This window comes from Molothrus aeneus, chromosome Z, assembly GCF_037042795.1.
Source record: "Molothrus aeneus isolate 106 chromosome Z, BPBGC_Maene_1.0, whole genome shotgun sequence".
Lineage (NCBI taxonomy): Eukaryota > Metazoa > Chordata > Aves > Passeriformes > Icteridae > Molothrus > Molothrus aeneus.
In genome coordinates this window covers 66,979,522-67,001,356 of record NC_089680.1, presented here as the reverse complement: position 1 = coordinate 67,001,356, position 21,835 = coordinate 66,979,522, and the positions used below count along the sequence as shown (strand labels likewise).

At 42.6% G+C, this 21,835-nt stretch overlaps 1 protein-coding gene across 1 annotated transcript in view; it reads right to left on the bottom strand.

The window, feature by feature from the left end:
- WDR36 (WD repeat domain 36) overlaps nucleotides 1–12,150 on the bottom strand; it is a 32,561-nt gene extending 20,411 nt beyond the window's left edge. The window contains exons 1-11 of the mRNA XM_066568941.1: nucleotides 12,004–12,150; nucleotides 10,730–10,757; nucleotides 7,786–7,886; nucleotides 7,182–7,299; nucleotides 6,164–6,296; nucleotides 5,253–5,307; nucleotides 4,588–4,720; nucleotides 3,464–3,639; nucleotides 2,845–2,965; nucleotides 1,347–1,412; nucleotides 322–405 (exon numbers count right to left, since the gene is read on the bottom strand). Coding sequence (XP_066425038.1) covers nucleotides 322–405; nucleotides 1,347–1,412; nucleotides 2,845–2,965; nucleotides 3,464–3,639; nucleotides 4,588–4,720; nucleotides 5,253–5,307; nucleotides 6,164–6,296; nucleotides 7,182–7,299; nucleotides 7,786–7,886; nucleotides 10,730–10,757; nucleotides 12,004–12,150 — 1,162 coding nt within the window. The remainder of the gene's footprint in view (nucleotides 1–321; nucleotides 406–1,346; nucleotides 1,413–2,844; nucleotides 2,966–3,463; nucleotides 3,640–4,587; nucleotides 4,721–5,252; nucleotides 5,308–6,163; nucleotides 6,297–7,181; nucleotides 7,300–7,785; nucleotides 7,887–10,729; nucleotides 10,758–12,003) is intronic.
- Nucleotides 12,151–21,835: the final 9,685 nt, after the last annotated feature.

The following is a 21,835-nucleotide window of genomic DNA, read 5'->3' as shown; positions in this document are numbered from 1 at the left end:
TCATCCTCCACCTAGCTGCTGGCTCTGCAACCTTAAATAATATGTATATCTGTAGATTTTGGTTCCCATGCAGGAGATTTTCAAGCCAAGAGCCAGATAAGGATGTTTTAACATAAAATGCTCTTTTTGAGATATTGGAACAGTTTACCAAGTCAAACACACTTTTTAACTGTCACTCAGTAGCTCACAAAAGGCCACAGAATAATCTAGATATAGCATGTGCTTCCGAAACAATAGTGTTTTGAGGGTTAAGAACTGAAATTAATACATGAAGATAATATACTCACATTTAATTTGTAACCTATGTCAAAGACCACTCACCTGAAGCAAAGGCTATAATTGGTGGAAGTGCCATCGTATCCAGCTTAAGGCCTTTCTTTTTTGATTTCTTTTTATTAATTGAACCTTAAAAATAGACATTAAGGGTCTTAGTCTCATTGTCAGAACTGAGAGTAATGGTTTAAAAGGGACTGTTAACAAAATGCAAAGCTCCTTTTAAATTTAGAAACATTTGGCTTAAATAAACACAATCCTGTTCCCTAGGTTTGTAGAGCTAAGAACACTAATAGTTTGTGTTAAAATTCATGCAATGCTGAGCAAATCACCACTTTTACATTCACAGCTGTGAATTCACTACTCAATCTACTTGTTCCAGGATCTTGTGCTGAAATCCTGAGGCAAAGGTTCCCCCATCACAGCTGAAAATGTGGTCCTATAGACATGACTATATAAAGTAATAAACAGCACCCAGACATTTCAGTAACCAAAGAATCCTGAATTTCAAATTAATGCCCAAATTCACTTTTATGCATCTTTTTAAACAGGTCCAAATACATAAAAACAACATGGACAGATAGTTAAAACTAAGAATTATTTGAATCTTTCTGATCCTTGCTCTCCCAAATGAAAATGTTCCTTAACCATGGCATGATGCGCAAATTGTGTTTAAGTCAAACTGTACACTGAATCAAAAGAACTCAAGCCAAGAAATAAGAACTGGCTAATCATTTAGTCAACTGAACAGAATGGAAACAGGGTAAAAAGCTGCAATTACATATGCTGAAATGGGAGCTGGTGCAGCTCATACAAAATGTCATACAAAAATCATGCACAGTGTTTCCCACAGTGAAGTAACATACACACTGCCATGATCAGAAATCTCTTTTTTAAAGTATAATCAAATATGGCAGCACACTTATTGCAGGAAGGACTGAGTCTGCAGAATAAGGAGAGGTGATTAGGTTTTATAGAACAGCTGAAATGAAAATAAGGCCTGACTAACATTTACATATATGCTTTTCTGGCCTTCTTTTCACTCGTGTTTGTACTTTGACTGAGATACTTACCACGTCCTAAACTTTTATTGAACTTTTCATGCACAGTTGAAAAAGATTGCAATGTTCCATCTCGACCTAAGAAAGTATTAGCACAGAGCAAATGAAGGGCAAAAATCAACCCTACATATAAGCTATTTGAGCAAGAAAAGTAAAAGGAAAGCAATAAGCAACTTTAAACACTGTAATAAGGTATTTACTAAAAATTCTGGTCCAAGAATAAATACAGATACACTCTAAGTGGCAGAACTAATGGAACCTAATTTTCTACAACCCATTCTTACAACTCTGCCCTGCACATTATCAGAATGACCCCTTCTTCACAGACATCTTTTCTATGTTCAATTCCTCTGACTCTGTAATGTTTGTGACATTAATGAAATTTTATGAAGTTAATCTGAGGAGATGCCTCTTCTAAGGAAACCAGTAGCCCATGAAAGGCAACTCTAAATCACTTCTGCTGCACAAAGTTTGATCACTGTTTCAGAAAGGAGGGCAGAGTGTCAGTCTCTCTACACTGCAGATACATCAGATCTCAAAGGTTAAGTCCCTTTTCATTGTAAAGGTTGTGTTTGTGCCTTCACCACTGAAAAAGCAAATGTGAAGATTTGTTAAGCAGCACTTAAGATTGAGATTGTGGTTTGTCTGGTGTGAGCTGAAATACAGACAATAACTCATTACATGAATACAAGTCACTAGCTGGATGACTAGCAAGAGATTTTAGTACAGGTAGAGTAATGATTTCAAAAGTAGGCCATACAATTAATTTCTTAAAAGTAATTCGAGACCAGGTGGTGAGTCTCATCACCTAAGTGGCCTAGGGTAAAACACCAGCACTTCCCTTGCCTAAGGGGTCTTTTTAAATATGCTAGTTTCTAAGGAAGGGTAGTCACTTATGCAATTTTACACTTTTAGATTAATATCTCAGTAAAAATCAACGTAGAAAATATATATTACAGATACAAGTATGCTGCAATATATTACAAAGACAGTGCAAGCCACAAAGCTTGATCAAACTAGTGGAAAAAGTAGTTACTAAATGCATTACACTGCTTATTTTTCCCCTGCCACAACCAAATTTTTTGAGTTGTTACAGGTTTCATTCTGACCAGCTAATACTTGCTCAGAAGATAACAAAACCATTTTTATTCATCAAATATAAACCATTTTTATTCATCAAATATATAAATATATAAAAATCAAATATATTCATCAAATATATAAATATAAGAGTAGCTCCTTTGCTATTCTGCTTTCAAGTACTCTTCAGCTTGCGGATGTGTTACTCTAGGGAAACACTAGTTTCCTACTAGAGTAGGAAAACTCTAGTGAAACACTTTGTCACAGTAATAAATTATGCTGTTTATGTTAGCCACTTATTATGTTTCATAAACACATTATACAACACTTGAAATATAATCTAATGTATTAATAAAACAAAGACACTTAGCTCTGCACATTTTCTTTATCACAGCAAGAAAGCAGACTGAAGAAGAATGGAAACTCATACCTGCACTAAGAATCTGCTCTCCGTTTTGCCCATGATATCTGATTTTTGTTGGTGGTGCACTATGTCCCATTCGGCTTCTCAGTACACGACCTGTACCACCAGGCCCATCAAAAATCCAAATCTGTACCCCAAAATAAGCAGAAAAAACCAGGCTGACAAACACTGCCTTGCCAATAATTGCACCTCTTGTCAGCAGAACGTGTTTCTCTGGGAGCTGGTGCAGCCAACTTCACACACTGGCTTTCAGCCTTAACCCTCAAACTTTGGAAGCTTCCATCACATTACTTTATTTGTTTCCTGCTGTTCATTCTGCCCTTCCACCAAAGCCTAGTGGCATCAGAGGACATGCAGCATAAGGGACTTTTATCAGCAGCAACTGCTTATGATCCAAAACATTATCAAAATGGATAAAGATTTAAAAGCATACTGGGATATAAAGTGTGGTTCTGGAAATGTGGATCCAAAGTTTTGTTCTTCAAGGGTACTACACAAAGCAGTAAATGAAGCAATGACAACATAGCAGCAAATCTTTAAACTACAGTCCACTACAGTCCAACTCAAACCAGCAACCTGAGTTTTGTTGTATTGGTTTCAGAGAGCAGCAGAGATTGTAACTCACGCGTAGAGCATTATCAGCACCATTAGTAACAAGAAGCGGCTCCCCAGGGACAAATGTCATGCCAGCTATTGCTGTGGAATGGGCATCTTGCATCTGACACATCAGCTTCTTCTCTTCTAGATCCCACAAAGCAATGTGTCCAACTGGGCTTCCAGCTGCCATTACTGGGTGTCCATCTGCTCAAAAAAAAAAAAGTTCAAAAGGTTTGCTTATTGACGTTCAGCTCATCCCTACTGTCTTGTCACATCTTAAAACTGATGCTAGACAAGTCTATAACCACAAGGAAAAAGAAATCTCAAGCTGATGCTAGAAATAATATAGGTTTTAACACAAATGTTGTAATATGTCTATCAGAAAAGAAACAAAACTCACTGATTAAAAAATATTAGTTTTTCATATCAGAGAACAATAAAATCTCTAAATCCAGCAATCAGAGTCAGAGATTTTGCTTGAAAACACAATAGGTATTGACACAAAAAGGCTCTCTTTCTACTTCTCACAAGTCTTTCCAAAATTTTCTCCTGTATCATTCCTCCTCAACAGGGTCTGCACTCAATCTATATTCTGTTAAGATTCACAAGATTATTCAAATGAGAGATTAGATTTGGTATCAACAGCTCTGCAGGCAGGATCAACATTAGAATAACTAGCTCTAATAATTAGGACATGTTTGTTAGCCAAGAAAAAGCTGTGAATACAAGTCAAGATTCCCCAGTAACATCCATTCATTATTCACCCAACTATTAACATTCTAACATTTGGAGGGGGGTAAGACACTGCTGAGCAGTAGGTATGGACACTAAAGCAGGATGTACTGATTACAATACCTCTGACAATTGTGTACTGTATCAGCTCTTGGCACACTGTCAACAAACTTTTATTTTCAAGTATACTGTATATCACTTTCTATGCAATATGAACACAAGAAAATGCTTAAAACACTTAGCATGATGAAAATGCATGATCTCACTTATTGCTACCTTTTCTAGACTACCTTCAGCCTTTGAAAACTGAAACTCTCAGCACAAATTTGATTCTGAAATGTTTTATCACGAAGTGTTTTCCTCCATTTCTTTAATCTTAGTGCTTTCATACATATTTTCACTAAAAACACTAGGACTTACCTGTACGAAAAGATATTGCTGTGATGGGACCCCAGTCCTGTTGAAATTTCATCAGAGTTTCATCAAACTTAATATTATGTACAATGATATGACCAGATACAAGGCCGACAGCAACAACATCCACTGCTGGAGCCTGCAAAAAATGAAAAAAAATCTGTTTCCAGAAGCTAGGACTACTGTGAAAAACAGAGCTTTTGTGAGTTTATCCTAGACAACTCTGACCATTTCCACCAGCTGTCATCAATGCTACTGTTAAGTTTTAACTTACTTTTGTATCTAAAAAAAAAATTATAGCAAATGCATTACAAAATCTTTTATTGAATCAAGAAAATCTACACTTTATCAAACTCCAAAGCAAAACAAATTTGGCAAAAAACTACCAGCATCATGAAGCTTTGTGATACACTGCATCTTGAAATCTCTGTGACTTCATGACATCATTCAGTGAAGACTATAGATATGATGAACACAAAACAGGTAAGATGCCAAATAAAACAGAACTAGGAATAGAGGAAGAGCAGATAATAAACCTTCAGTCAAGAGAGGGTTACTATAATTACCTGGGAGAATACATGACATCTTTACTGATGTAATTTTAAACCAAATTTTGCCTGCTGTTCTTGACCAATTACATATGAAAATAAAAGATAACGAAAAATACTAACTTGTTCAAGAGTTGTGACTGCTAAGCCCCATCCTGGAAATGAGTACAAGAGTTTGCTGTGAAAAAAAACATAGAAAAACCTATAAATCAATTAACCCTTGGGGATTTTCTGTGACATGGTGATTGCTTTATATGTACTTATACAGAAAGCCTGTGATACTAAGAAGTAAGGTTAAAAATAAAACTTATGGCTAAATTTTATTGAAAAGGCAGTGTTGTGTATTAATACCAGAACAATGACAAAACTATATGCCATGAACATATGAAAAAAAGAAATATCTGTGATATCATAGCAAGCTGACTCAGGAGAATGAAACTCTGATTTATGCAAGCTGACTTAACATGTGTTTGCAGCATGAACGTTTAAATGCAATAAAGCTCACTGTACCTGTAACTTTCATGATTTAGAAAAGCAGCTGCTCGTGGTAGGAATGAAATACTGACATTATGGATGATGATCTACTGGAACACGCTCAGAGACAACTGCATGCCTATGCATCTCTTACCTGAATCTAAGCTCAAATGCTAGTAATTACCTCTACTCTACCTGCCAGCACTTCCTTGGACCCACAACAACCAAAAAAATCAAGCTTAGAAGATGGGAGGCAGGAGGCCTGAACATGTTTTTACTATTATTTCAACAGCTTTCATGTGAAAGCTATGTGATTCCAGGAAATTTAAAAAAAAAAAATTCCTGAACAGCCCCTGACATTTTGCAAGGAGATTACTCTTACAACACACAACCTGAAAGGCATCAGCATTCAGGGAGCAGCAGCATTCCTTGTTCCTGGAAATATACCAACTGAAAACCTGTGCCAGAAGTCAGTAAAAGATTCCACACTTAAGAGTATCATTTGTTGCCTATCAAACTACTTGGAGCATGAAGCACAGCCAAAGTATCAAGAATCTTACTTGGATCTTATATTCCATAGCTGCAGGGTTCCTTGTTCACTCCCAAGGAGAATTTTATTCAGATAGGTGCTGGGGTGCAAAAGTGCAGAAACTGCAAAAGTGGCTTTATCAAAATCTATCTGAAGATATTCTTCTGCAAAAACAGCAAGAAACAGTGTTAGTGTGGCTACCCCTACAAATCTGCAGGCTTGTCCTCCCTTTGCAAATGTAAAAGAAGGATAGATGTTTAACTCTTCAAATCTGCAACTGATTTTTCTTACAGGATTAGCTAACATGTAACAGAAGAGGCTAAACATCTTTACAATGTAAACATCTGTTGGCTTGAAGGTGTATTTTTTCCCTGTAAGTCTATCCAGTACAACAATACTGGCAATACCATATCTTTATCTGATTTATATCTTTCTGAGGGATTCCTGCTCCTGCCTGAGCAAAACACCTCATCTGATTAGCATGCCTGTTTGTTATAGCAACTCCAAACCTCTAAAGCCTGGTTACAGACACTTTCAAGAACCAGCACGCAGAGAATAACACTGGTCACACCAATGAATGCTTTCTAAAGAAACATGTTTGGGGCACTGAAGCAGAATTTCACAAAGCACTTGACAACGGCATGAGAAGATGCTGACACATACAAAAAGATTATACATTAGCACTTAGTCATACCCAGTCTGTTAGATACCAAGGAATTACAAGAATTAGAAATAATGCCAAAGCTGCCCTATCATAGCCTTTATGAGAAAATGGAACACTAGAATGTAATGTTCATATAATCATTCTCTCTTTTACATCTACACGGAATCTCACTGAGCCTCTGCACATGGCAGAGTATCCATCAATGAAACATTACTGCAGGAGTAGGACTTCAGATCAACTAAATTAGCATGATCATGTAAGAATTTTCTTTTTTAAGAATAAATTGCATCTGAATGTGCGCATTTAAAAAACACCCTTCTTCTTAAATTACTGAATGTCTAACAGTGCTATCCTATAAAGCAGCAAGAAAAATAAAATCTCTCACCTTCTGACTGTATATTCCAAACAATAAGAACATTATCAACATCCACAGAGATGACATGATCACCAAAAGGCTGTAGAAGGTGTATCTTTGCCTTGTGGCCTTCATAGGTATGAACCACCTATAATTTCAAAATAGAAATGCTTCTAATAAGCTGTTAAGGTAGAATATCATGTTAACATAATACTTGAGGACAACTAAAAGATGTCTGCAACAAGTTCAAATAAAATTCATGGAAAGGACACACAACTTGAAATGCAAGAGAGCTAATTGTATCTGATATTTAAAACTGTTCGAAAAAAATATGCTAGCTAGGTATTTTTAATTATTTTCAATTAATTTAGCTTATGTGAATTGATGATTTTTTCAATCTTTAAATAGCTACTTAATTATTCCAATTAATATGCGAAACACAGTTCAGCATAATGGAATTTGCTCTTACGTTCCAGTTTAAGCTTTTGACTCCTCATTTTACAGCTTGTTTCCCTAAAACTGAAGGTACCAAACAGCTACTGAAATAGGCATTCAGAGAAAATTAACTGCCTTGATACCACAGACACGACACAACTGTTTTGTACTACTGAGTAATAAGTAAGCTAATAGAAACCTCTTTGTTCCTGGCAAAAGCATGAAGAATATTGTCGTATGAAGCAAATATCAGCATGCGATCTGCTGCCAAACATGTGATGTCCTGTGGCAAAGTGTTACCTGTTGATCAAACAAAAGAAAAGTTAAACGAGTTTCGGGTTCTTAGCAAGAGAGAAAGCTTGACAAGTGTATTTCTTTGGCATAGTGACCCACAAAGAAAACCCTCTGTTCGAACATCATGTTGAATTTTAGAGAAATACACAAATTTCAGAAGAATGCAAATATTACTACAAAACATTACACCAGTAACAACATCATAAGTAAGATAAGATTGGAAGAACATAAGGCTGTTATTTTGAAAAGCACTTGAAAATAAATCAGTGAAATATCTCTGTAAGTAAAGGTACACATTAGCTCTGTGAGGGCTGAAAAAACAGATGATAAATCAAAGTCTCAACATTAGCAATGCTTATTAGGTTAAGTTATTCTGCAGGACTGGGAGTTAGTGACTCACTCCTGCACCTATCTCCTGATCACACAAAGAATTTAATGCTCTAAGAATACATTTCATTCCTTACCTCATGACTGGTTTAGAAAGAGTATCTAATATTGGGATATTTACTTTACTAGCTCAAAAGGTAAAAGAATCAAAGTTCCAGACCACACTGAGAAGCTGCTGGTGTGGTCCCAAATAGTAGAAAAAAGGAAAAAAATTACTATAGGGAATAATACTCTCAATCTAAGGAAATATAAAAACGTAAATTACTAAAGCACTTTACACTTCTGCAGAGAAACACTAGGTCAAAAATCACTGTGGGAGTGCACCCATGATACAAACTAGCATGGTCACACAGCAGCCTTTCCCACAAAGGTGCTTTGTACCGTGAATCATTAGCAGGCACAAAGAAAACTGCACCCTCTGCTGTACTGCAGCACAGCTTCAATGGGAGGAACTAAAATAAGAACATAAAATAAGGTTGCACTCCATGAGGTTTCATTTGTTTGAACATATCTTCCCACAGCACCTCTGAAGTGACTCAGGCTTACAACCAGGTTACAGACACCTGGCAATCCACAGGAGCTGCATGCAAGGCTGCTTAGGCTAAGACAGCTTTAGGCAGACCCAAGTTAAAAAGTTCAGAGCATCAACCACATAACATCTACAAACCAACAGCACCATAAAAATATGAGAGGCACAGCATTCATTTTTTTCAATCACAATTTTGTATGTAAACATCTCAATTTCTCAAAAAGCTTAGATGATTACATTTTGCAAGAAGATGTAGCTCACTGTAGAACAGAATATGCAATGTTTTTATCGCTTTGCAAGATGAAAAAGTTAATTTGTTTACACCTTTAAAAATGCATAGCTGAAATCTTAATCTAGTCCTGGTTGTGTGACATTTATTCTCAAATTTACAGATCCTCTATTAATAGAAAATATTTTATATATGACATCTCTGTAAAAACTTTGTGGTACACAGAAGTAAAGCCCCTACTTTTCAAGACAGAGTGCATCCCTCTGAATCATGTAAGTGTCAAGTGAAAGGGAGCTTTGGAAATCAACTGGTTCAACATGCCACCAGCTCCTCACAAAGTTTATCTCCAGTACTAGACTGGGTTAGCTGCAGCTGTGCCCAGCTGAGTCTTGAACACTTCTGTGGAAGGAGTTCTCCTCAAGGTTTACACTGTACCACAGTTACCTCTTTGGGACACTTTTCCTACCCTCCACTGTGACCCTCTCAGGGTCTCAGCAGTCTGTGGGTGTTGCCCCTTGCTGCTCTGTCTACCACCATCAGCACAAATCCAGCCCCACCATCCTTCTGCCCTTCAGGCACCCTTTGGGTCACCCTGAATCTTGCCCTTCTTAGCACTACGCAGATCCAGTTACTCCAATGTCTCTTTTCATACTGCTTGCTGTAGACACTCTCTGCTCCTCAGCCTGTCTCCTGCAGGAGGAAGGAGAGCTGTGGAAGGGACAGAACCACACTAACAGGGAGCTGCAGTCCAGGCACGGCCCCACCAGCATGAGGTGCAGGGGGAGAAGAGCTTTGCCTGATCTGCTGGATGCACTCCTGATGAGGTTTGACACCCAGCCTGCCTTACTCACAGTTATCGTGTCTTTGGTCCACATTCAGCCTGGCACCAGCACAGCTCTAGCTTCTCCCCAGAAGGATGCCATGGGCCAGTCAGTTCCCAGCTTGCTCTGTCCCAGGTGCAGCAGGATTCTGTGCTTGCCCTTTGAGGACTTGGCAAGGCTCCTGCTGGCCCAGGATTCATGTTTTGCAGCAGCTCCCTGGACCAAAACTTTGCCATTCTGGGTGTCAAGCTCCTCCTCCTAAAACAGCATCTTCTGCAAGCTTGTCCTAGGGGTGCATGCTGCCTCATCACCCTGGCTGCTGGGGAGGGTGCTGAAGAACATGGGCCCTGCTGCTGACACCCAGGGTGCTCTGCCACCAAGGGCAAGTGAATGTCAAGCCATCAATCCATATCCTTTTGTATCACCAGTACAACCAACTCCTAACACTCCCTGAAGGCATCCACATCTATTTTCTTAATGTATTATTTTTTTGTCCTATAAGAGTCTTCTAATAATCACAAAAACAACAAAAAAGGGATCTGAAATTAATTCAATAAATTAATAATTGAGCTTTATTCACTGTGCAATCAATCCTTATGGCTTAGAGGTGTTTTTGGAAGAACAAGATGTTAAGAACAGAAGGTTCAAAAGGTATGTCTCTAAAAAAACTAAATTCCAGTTTCAACAGCAGTCTTATCTACAAACTGGTATTTTAGATTTCTGAGATTCCTTTTAATATATTTCAGTGTAAATATTAGCAAGTACAATTTATTTTCTTGTTTTTTAGTTGAAAATGAAGTGCAGATGTTGGACATTTTAAAAAAAATCCCAAATCAGAGGAAAAATCCCAAATCAGAGGAATTAACAATTTATGAATACTTACTCACAGCAACAATACCAAGCTTCTTCACCTGGAATGAAAATGTTAAAAAAAAAGGTGGTTTTAGTGATTGGTTGCAATGAATTTGGTACAAACAAATTAAAAATTCTAGGAATTAACCTAGACCGGACAATGAATTTGATACTTCACAAACCAGGAAGATTATTCATCCCAGTTTAAAACACTGTCTACTGAAAAACACATAGACAGCAGGTCAAAAGGAATGGGGCAATGCATTTGCCAAAAGACAACTACTCACCAACAGTAAGTTGTGCTTCCTCATGTATTTACCCTAATGCACAGGAATCTTAAGAACATGTTAAGACATCCTGAGGAGCTTGGGTACCATCATTTCCACCTCATCTCTGCTTCTACCTTATTTTCACTACAACCACCCTGTATTCTAATTTTATCTCTGTTCACAGAGATTTTCCTTTAGTTGCAAACACCTAGCCATCTCTGCCAGTGATGATCACTACTCTATTCAAAGGCTGTGAAGGAGACTGACAAGAGTGAACGCTAAAAGGCGCCACAGAAGCAGAGAAAGATCTCTGATGTCTGCACTCTGGTGTTCGCTGTACTCAGCTCAGTTCTGTGCTGTACTGCTTCCTATACAGTGAAAATGCTTTGACTGAGCCCAGGGAAGTCACGGAGTCTCCCTCTTTTGAGGCATTCCAAACCCACCTAGACATCTTCCACTGTAACCTGCTCTAGGTGACCCATCCTTGGCAGGGGGGTTGGTCTGGGTGATCTCCAGAGGCCCCTTCCAACCTTAAGGGCTTTAGGATTCTACACCACAAAAAACCGAGTCCGTATCATAGGCTTTCATCTTGCTGAGCTCAGCTATAATGATCCGTTCTCATACAGGGGTTTTAACAGGATCTGACCGCCCCCCGCCCCTAAGGCGTAACCCTCAAACGCTAAACCAGAGCGGGTTTGATTTTTCTCGTGATGAAGGAAAAGCTTCAGTAGCTGGGCGCTCCCGACGGATGAGTCGTGCCGCACCGGCTAGCGCTGCCCACACGGCTGAACGACCTCATTCCCGGCCTGTTCAGCCGGCAGCCTCCCTCTTTCCCTCCTTCCCGGTCAGGCCGGCTGCAGAGGAGCAGCAGCGGGGCGCCGCAGCCCCGCACACGCTCCCGCATCACGACGGCGAGGGCGGAGGAGGAGGGGAGGAAGAGGCGGATCTCTCAGCACGGCCCCGGCCTCCCCACGGCCGGTGGGAGCGGGAAGGAGGCCGGGAAAAAGGAGCGGGGACCGGGACGCCGCGTACTCACATTGTAGGTGTGCACGCTGCGCCCGACGGCCACGGCCAGGTAGAATTCCCGGTGGCGGCCGTGGTAGCGCAGGACGTGCGGGACGTGCCCGCTGAAGCGGCCGAGCACCCGGAACGCGGCGAAGAGCCCCGCGCCCTCCCGCGCCATCGCTCCGCACGTGTCCCCGTCCGGGTCCGGGTCCACATCCGCCCGCCCTCCCGCAGGAAGCGCCCGCCCGCTTCCGCCGCCCCGCCCCGCCCCGCCGTGCGCCGCTGAAAGCGGCCCCGCTCCGCCCCGGCCCCGCTCCTCACGCCGCTCACGGGCGCGATGCCGCCAGCTCTGCCGCAAACAGTCCACGCAGCCGCGACTGCGCGGCGGTTTTTTTTTTTTTCTTTTATTCTTCATTTTTGAATCCCCTTTTAGTCTTCATTTCGTTATCCCCTTTGCGTCGCAAAGCACCAGGTCCGGTTGCGGGTGGTCCCGCCGTAGAAGCGGCAGCGGGGCGCGAGGTGAGCCCACCTCCGATAGCGCATCCCTCGAGACACCCGCGTCGGGAGCCTCTGAACTTCCCGAGGTGTCTGTTTTGAGTTTTTGTGGTGATGGTTTTGTATGTTGTTTTTTTTTTTTTTTTTTTTAATAAATTATGGATATTAAAAAAAAAAAATACCAACCCGCAGGATGACTCCGTTGCTATGACTGCACGGCGGACAATGCAAGTGAAGTCCGGCGGAGGACGCAAAATGCAAAGCCGCCCCCCCCCTCCCCCCCGAGCACCTATCCTAAGTTGTTGTAGCTTCTCCACACTGCCACCAGCTCCCGGGCTTTGCTCTTGTCGCACGGGACCGGGCTTGACGTCCCGGCGGCGCTCCCGGCGCTGTCTCCGGGGCTGCCCCGCCGCGCTGTTCCAGTACTGCCCTGCTGTGACGCGCAGAAGCCGGGGCAGTGGTGCTTCAGGACGGACCGGGTGAGGCGCCACAGCTCCGGCCGCTCCCCGCATCCCCGCGCCCGCTCCAGGAGGCATTCCAGCAGCCGGCCCGCTCGCTCCGCCCGCCTGGAGTCCTGCGAGCAGACGGCCGGTCACGACCCTTAACTCCTTTTCCCTTCAGCGCCTCCCCAGGCATCCCTAATAAGAGGCTGCCCATCCACCACTCCAAAGATATATAAAAGCTCCTCATCCTTGCTTGCCCGCTTCTGCCCTCTTTCCCTTCTTTTCCTCTTCCTCACTTTCCTCCCCTCCTCTCTTTTCCCGTCCTGCCTTCCTTCTCCTTTTCCCCCTTACCTTTCCCCCATTCCCTCATACTCCCTTCTCCCTTTCTTTCCCCCCTCTTCCTTTTTTTTTCTTTTTTTCTTTTTGGAAAGGGAATTCCACCTAGCCGCCGGGAAGGGAGCCCTCCAGGGCGAACCTCGGACAGCTGCTTGCCCGCCGGCTCGGAGGGCGCGTCCTCGCAGGTGTGAAAATCGAGTCGTAGCTCCTGGAAGGAAACAACAACAGAGGATGCTTGTTAAAGCCACGTCCCACGGGGTCGCCTTCGCCGGCTGCCAGCCTGTCTCGGGCACCCCGTTATGGACATCCCTCCTGTCGGGGCTCCCCGTCCCGTCGGGGCCTCGCACGGTGCGGGCGGCTGCGGGAGTCGGGCGGCGGCCGTGCGGGGCAGCCGCTGCTGGGCTGCGCTGGGCAGCTCCGGGCTGTGATGTCCGAGCCAGCGGCAGGGCTGCTGTCCCCGAAAAACACTGCCTGGTCTTTGAGCTAAGGACCGGCTGCGCGTGGGAACCCTCCGCGTAGCTTCTAAACCACTTATCACCTTTGCAACCGTGACACCGTCTTCAGCCTCGGTGAAGCATTATACAAGCGACTTTCAGTCCTACGGGTCTGCAAGGCGCTGGGAAGGGTCGGGTAGAGCTCTGGCAGCGGCCGCCCGGGCTCCTGCTCTCCGTCCCTGCCAGTCCTAGCTTCAGCGAAGCACATTTTAGGAAGGTCGCCGGAGGAGAGCTGGACATAACTTCAAGGTCCTGTTTCACAGGTACCGGTTTACTAAACTAGCCAACTCCCGGCTTGCTAACCGAGATTTTCAGAAAATAGCTGCCTGTGGTCAAGGGTAAAAACGTGGAGGCAGTGCCGTCCCGACAGCTTCCCTCCGATGCCACCAGAGAAAGCACCAACCTCTTGTGTAAAGGTTTTGTCTGCATCCAAAACGTTTAGTAGATCCTCTTGTATCTTGCCGTGGTTGCAGAGGCTGAAATTGTAGGTGGATCCCCACGGTAAGAAGGCGATCTGAAGAAAGATGATCAAGCTACAAAGGACTGTGTAAGAAAAAGCCAAAGGTTAATTATCCTGTACCACTACGTGACCCGACAAGGCACGAAAAACAGCTGAAGAGAGGGATGCCCGTGCTTCAGAAGCACTAGAGAAACTGGTTGGTTACCGTTGAGATTATCCATGATGTCTTTACACGTTGTTTTTCTCCTCCCGGGCTTCAGATCGTTGCTGGCTTCATATATGTACCTGTACGCCTACGGAAATAAAGGTTTCCAATTCCATAACCGGGGCTCATTTGGACGTCTCTTGCACCTCTTTCCAGAACTGTAAATAATTATTACTCAGTCTTGAAGTTGTGTCACTGATTCGAAAATAAAACCGGAATAACGAATAATAATCAAAGGCATCATCCAAACCCCAACCAAAACAAAAGAAAACACAAAAGCTTTGCAACGGGCAATCTTGCTTGAAACAAGTGTCAGTAGCACTCCCCGCGAACACGTGCGGTGCAACTTCAGCGGGAACTGCTGCAGTAAAACCCGATTTTCTCTTGAAGGCGAGAAAAAAATGCGTCGGGGCACCTGCAGAGGGTCTGCCCAGGGGTGGGCATGCAAATCCTCCACACTGAGGTTGCAGGGACATCTCCATCATTTTAACACGCGGGATAACTGGAGCATAGTGGTCATTCCTCCATCCCCGTCTACAATTAAGAGGTTTTCTTTCCCTCGAAGGTGAACGTTTTATCTTACAAACCCCTTTCTCCGGGGGACCCCCTTGGCTTGCTGAGGCTGCGGGGAGTGCAGCTGCGCGGCCGTGGGACAGCCGAGCTGGAAGGGCAGCGGCTGCGCCGGGCACTGGGGACACCGCGGCACTGGCTGCCCCGGGCACGGGGTATCGGGATGCTCAGGACGACGAAAGACAGGCTGCCCCGGGCACAGGGTATCGGTGTGAGAGGGACGTCGGGGGCCAGTCTGCCCCGGGCTCTGGCGACCAGGGTGCCCGGAGTGCGGGGCCAAAAGGAGGCATGGCTCTGCTCCCTCCCTCCCTCACTCCCCCGAGCCTCCACCGGCCGGCACCGACGCTCTGCCACATTCGGCACCAGCTGTTCCCGGGTCCTGCTGAAGTGTTTCACGGAAAGTGCCCCGGGAGCCTCTGCGGAAGCCCCGGCCGGGGGCGTGCTCGTTTTCGGGGAATGCTCCCTGCGGCATGAGTCATGAGGGAAACCCTGGAAGACTGCCGCGGGACAACGCGCCTCTCTGGCCCGCTGAGCTGGGGACCAGCCAGAGCAGCTTAGTCATCAGGGGGTGCCTGTCCGCTTGAGTGCATTCCCACCCTGCCCTCCTCTTGGATCTCCTTTTTCCTCTGTTTCTTCTCGTCCTGCATCCCTCCCGCAGCCCAGCGCGGGAGGCGAGAGGCGGCCGCAGCAGCGCCCCGGTCTGCGCTGAGCGCTCCTGGACTCTGCTTCACAGCGTGGCCGCAGTCCTGCTACTCCGTGAATGCCTGCAGGTGTCTGTCTGAATTTGCGTGTGTGCGGACGTCTAATTCTAGTCATGACTGACGTTTCAAAACCCGTGCTTTAATAGCTATTGCACTAATGGAGATGTGTCTGCAAAGCTGGAGCTGAGCTCGGGTAGCCCTCGAGAGCCCTTGAGAAGGTGGTTACCTGCATTGCTGTCACAGTGGTGCCAAACAAATTCCAGTTTCCTAAAGGGTGTCTTCTTCTCATATTCTAGAAGGGGTTTTCTTATCTTGCAAAGTCATGTGCTTTAGTCTTTCTCCTAAGATTTTTGTTTGAAGTTGCTAATGGGCTTCATGGAAGTTATTAAAAGTTGATAAAAAGATGAATCTGTTAAATAGCTTTGTGTTTCTCTGGTAATTGGAGGTGCACCACAGCACAAAGGTCACCTTAGGTGAGTTTTATTGTACACCAGAGAACCAGCATCATAACCAAGGAAAGCCTATTTGTGCCATGAATTCTGTGTAATACTAATCTAAGGTCCAGGAATGTGCTATTTTTACTTTTCATTGTTCATTTGTCTTTACTGAGCAGCACACAAACCCCTATGAATATCTAAATAAAGGTATTTATTTGCCCCTACCTCACAGGACATAGCAAACTTGGGTGTAGATGAAGGGAACAATTATATTTTAATGCAAATAACAAGGGGTTGAAATTCTTTTCCATCACTGGTAATATGCACATGCTTTTATTTCTGAAGCTGTGTCTCCAAAGATACAACAAAGTGCAAAAGACACTGGCAATATACTCAGATTAGCAAATTTTAGAATATGTGATTTTTAAGGAGAGCAGAAATATATGTGGCTATAAAAGATGATTTGATATTGAAAACATGCTTGTAAGTAAGTTCAAATGAAAGCCTATTAGGAAAAAGGGAATTAGCTTCCTCTTTGATGACCTTTTCTTTTTTATTTGTATGGAAAATAGTGAATAAATAGTATCTCTCAAAAACTTTGCTGATCTCTTCATTTGCATGCAGCAGTAACCTCTTAAATATCAAGTTAAGATGAATATGTGTTCAAGTTTGCTCTCTATTTTAAATTCTTCAGGGAGAAAAGTCCAATTATTGACATATATACCAGAGAGGCAGGAGGCAAAAAAGGACTTTAGAAAAATCTGTTCCTTTTTATAATTATAGCAATTCAAAACTTTTACTTGCTTCAGCCAAGGGTGCTGCAGCCTCACTTGTGACAGCAGCTTTTGATCAGAGCAATTGGCCAAATTCAAGGGATTTGGAAATGGTTTCCACTAAGAAAAATAAGTGACAAGAGGCATTTTTCTGATGGATCTTTATACTTACAACTACTTTCCTCCTTAATCCCTGTTTCCTGGCTGAATTGGAGATCTCACGTTTGTGGTGGTGCTTGAGCAATGGGAAGATGGGATTGAGAAACAGCAGTTGCTATTTTGCTGCGGGTTGAGATGGTATCTGTGGGTGGGACTGCTTCCAGCACTCATCAGGAGAAGAAAAAAGACAACATGAAGTCATCGACTTTAGTAGACATTTATAATCAATATTATTATATTTATGGTATTATAATTTATTATTTTAGCTTGTATTTGCTGAGCCAATTTTGACTCTTACATCTTGGTACATGTTGCTGGAAGGTAAACCTTATGCTTCCTTTATTTTTTGTAAACATGAGTAATATACTCTTTCCTAAAACCTCTCACCACTACAGAAATGCTATTATTTATACTTTGGATATATAGGATTTGGAAATTTTAAAAATTCAACACCCAACCAGCTAATAAAAAAAATCCCTGCCTTTTGCAGCTTGGGGGTGTGAATGCCACCATCAAGAAACCTCAGCAAACATGAAAATTATGTTAAAGATAGCTTTCATACACAGATCATGGGGACAAAAGCTCAATGGCCTCATATTTTTTCATAAGTTTTTGTTAAAATAATCTTATTTCAGAAAATGATGCAAATATTTTTCCTTTGAAGCATAATAATTTCCATCACAATGGAAATTATAAGTGGTGCCCACAATTTTTTTCCACATTCCTATACAATGCTTGGAGCCTGCTCCTCCTGGTCACGGACACACAAGGCTGGCTGGCTGTCCCTTAGGAGCTTACCTTCTTGGACACAAGCAGCAGGTGTATGCCGGTGATGACCTCCACATGCCACTTGGAAAAGGTATGTGCATCCCCACCAGGAGCACCTGAGGGTAGCTGGCGGCTGGCAATGAACAAAACAGCACTCAGAGGGTCTGGCAGCTCCTGCCTTTGGTACTCCTCAGCTTCCGCCAGAGATCAAAGGACATGTCAGCAAAACACAGGAGTATGTCCAGGTTACTGCACAAAAACCTAACCATTTTCATCTGATATGGTCATGGTACATGATGGTGTTTATTTGGGCAGCAGCTGTCTAGACCGTTGGCACATCTGCAGGACTTGGCATGTGAGTCCTGAGGTGAGCACAGAATACCTTTCTCACAATCCTCCCCACACTGGTGACTTCTACATAAAAAACGTAGGGAGCACATAAAAAAACCTCTAAGTTTGAGCATCCAGGTTGTCTAAGTCCCACAACATCAACTGCTGACACATTCTCTTGTAAAAGCTTTGTAACCATATTTTTCTCAGTACTATTTGTTTCTAGCATTAATTTCCTATCTCTTTAGGAAATTGAGCACCCATCCAAAAGAAAAGTTTCAGCACCAGGAGTCAAACCAATGGCCATCTTGCTCTGGCTGTGCTCTCTGGGGTCATGCTCTTAGCTGAGATCCTTTCCAACCAGGCTGACCAGTCATGACAGTGGGGAGCTGTTATTCTACATGCTTATCAGATACTAGAAGGTATAAAATGCATATTACCTAGAGGTGTCACAGTGATTCATTGCCAGAAAAAGCTTCAAAGACTCATCACTTTGTGGTTAGGGCCCTTGAGAAATTGTAGTCTGTGAGTTAAACAGACTTGTCTCTGCTGTTCCCTGTTCCCTTGTCATCTTTGTTTTATCTCTTCAAGCATCTTCTGCCACCACATCACCAATGTCAGCCTCTGAGTCTTTTGCCCTTCTATTCTTATCAAGTCCCAATCATTTTCCCAGTCCATTATTAAATACTTATTTTTAAACTTTTACCTTTCTTGGGTAGAGAAGAGTTTACCTGCCTTCAAACTCTTCCCTTGCTTTTTTTCACTGCTAATCTTTTTGAAATCCCATGAGAAGTTATCGAAAAAATGTTAGTTGCATCTATTCTGGCTCATAAATCCTAAAGTATCAGATTTGTAACCATGTCATGGTTCTGGGTATTCTTGGCTTGTCTGAGTCAAGCCTGTTCAGATATTTTAGTCTTGTGTGATCATAACTTTTTAACACATTTACCTTTCTTTGAATTGTGTCTTGCACTTTCTGAGTTAATGAATAGTGCTGCCATTATTTTTATCCTATCTTTCATTAGTACTCCAATATAACTCCAGCATTCTTCTCTCTCAAAATTAATAACTGAAACTTGTTTTTCTATTATTTGAAATGTAGTATTTAAGGATAAATTGAAAAGAACATATAGAACTACTTTGGTCATGTCCACTGTGTAAAATCTGAATGACAGGAAGACATCACTTCAAACTTTAAACAACTCTCAACACACTGCTGAAGTATAATGAACTTTGGGTATCCACTGACTGTCATTGTAATTGGATATGCCTAACTGTATAAGAAACATGTTTTAAACCACTAAAGCAGGGTGAGGAAGCTCAACACAATAATTTTTCCTTTAGATCCTTACTTTAAAGCTACCACATTTAATGAGGGAGGTCAAGAATTTTCTGGCTAGAAATGATGAGAAAAAAACTAGTTTCCTACATTTCAAATGTTTCACCAAATATATGAGGTTTGTCTCATCCAAGAAATATTTCAGTAGAAATCCAGTTGAACTATTGATGTGTTTTGTCAACGGAGATACCCTGAGGCACTTGCTCAGCAAGGTGAATTAAAAACTCTGAATTCCTGAGAAAGTCAATCTCCATGTTATTGAAAGGAGTGAAACTGAAAGGACATCCTTGCCTTGATCAGCCACAGGATCCAAAACTTCTGGAGAAGTGGAAGAATTATATATATATATATATATATTATATATATATATATATATACACACACACACAACCAGAAATATTGATTGCTTAATAATGTTTCATTTTTCTGATAACTTTTAAAAATCAACAGATAATCTATCCCCTCTCCTCTGTTTGCTCTTCTATGCACTTTGTTGCTTACTTTGCCTTGAATAATGATGACTTTATAAAATACTTCTGAGTATTTCAGTTGCACACTTTTTAACAGGAATATGACTAATGCTGCTATAATTTTGACATTATCAATGTATCGAAAGGGAAGTGAAAAGCAAAATAGAAATTTGTATTTTTTTCTCACAGATTTTAGTAAAATAAGTACATTATTTAATTTGTCAGTTGGCTGAATGAAAGAATTAGATCTAAATTAAGTGTTACCAATACCAAGATATCACATTCACTAAGGAGAGCAACATAACCTTAATATTACAAACAGCTTGCTACCAAATGGTTTCTTATCTTGCCTTTTCTAAATGAAGCACAGTATTGGCAAACTTGTGCCTTTGTGCTGTTTCAGTAAAAATTTGAAGTGAGTCTTGACAATACTGGAGGGTTTAAAAAAAATGGGATTAAGCTGTTGTATTTCAAGGGCTGCAAAACAATCAGAATTAAGCTTCTTCAAAATCACCAGATCCATTTCACTTCATCCAACTACAAAATGCTTTATAATTTGTTAAAGGAATAGGGTACTTAGCTCTGCTTTCTCTATCTCTACTCTCAAATAGAGCAACATGCCAGAAATATGTATGTAAATAATGCTGAATTATATTTTGCCAAGAAAGTCTGCCAAGTAGACTAAGACATAGATATAGTGCAGCCCCAGGGAAAGCAAATAGAAATTCCTGGTAACTGGATTAAAGAGGATGTCCAACTCTCACTACACTCATGATTTAAAATATATTCACTCAGAACTGAAATTCTCAATGATGCTGCTCAGCTATTGCATGTCCCAGCAATACTGACTCCCTATAGGAAGCCCTCTATCCAGATGTCTTTTTTAATAGCATACCAAATAATTATAGTATCAAATAATGTCTTGGCTTGGAAGAGACCTTAAAGATCATCTATTTTCAAACTCCCTGCCGTGAACAGGGACACCTTCCACAGCTTGCTCCAAGCCCCATCCAATCTGGCCTTGAACACTTCCAGGAATGGGGTATCCACAACTTCCCTGAGCAACCTGTGCCAGGGCCTCACCACTGTCACAGTAAAGAATTTCTTTCTAATATCTAATCTAAACCTATATACTTTCAGTTTGAAGATATTCACCCTTGTCCTGTCACTCCAAGAGCTTGTAAAAAGTCCCTCTCCATCCTTCTTATGGAGTCCCTTCAGGGACTGGAAGGGACCTCAAAAGCTTTCTCTTCTCCAGGCTGAACAATCCCCATTCTCTCAGCCTTCCCTCATAGCAGAGGTGCTCCATCCCCCTGATCACCTTGGTGCCTCCTCTGGACTCTCTCCAGCAGCTCCATGTCCTTCCTGTGCTGGGACCCCAGGGCTGGAGGCAGCTCTGCAGGTGGGGTCTCAGCAGAGCGGGGCAGAGGGGCAGAATCCCCTCCCTGCCCTGCTGCCCAGGGGCTCTGGGTGCAGCCCAGGACACACTTGGCTCTCTGGGCTGGGAGTGCCCATGGCTGGCTCATGTCCAGCTCTCACCCACAGCACCCCCAAGTCCTTCTGGGCAGGGCTGCTCTCGATCTGTTCATGCCCAGCCTGGGCTGGCACCAGGGATTGCCCTGACCCAGGTGCAGCACCTGAGCCTGGCCTTGCTAAACCTCATGGGATTCCCATGGGCCACTGCTCAAGTTTCTTCTGATGGCATCTGTCCGTCAGGAGTGTCTATTGCACTCTCACCTTGATGTCATCTGCAGATTTGCTGTATGTACTCAATCCTATAATCTGCGTCATTAGTGAGGATACTAAATAGCACCAGTCCCAAAAGAGGCCCCTAAAGGACCCGTCTCATGGTCTTGGATTTGCATCATTGCAGTGATCAACGG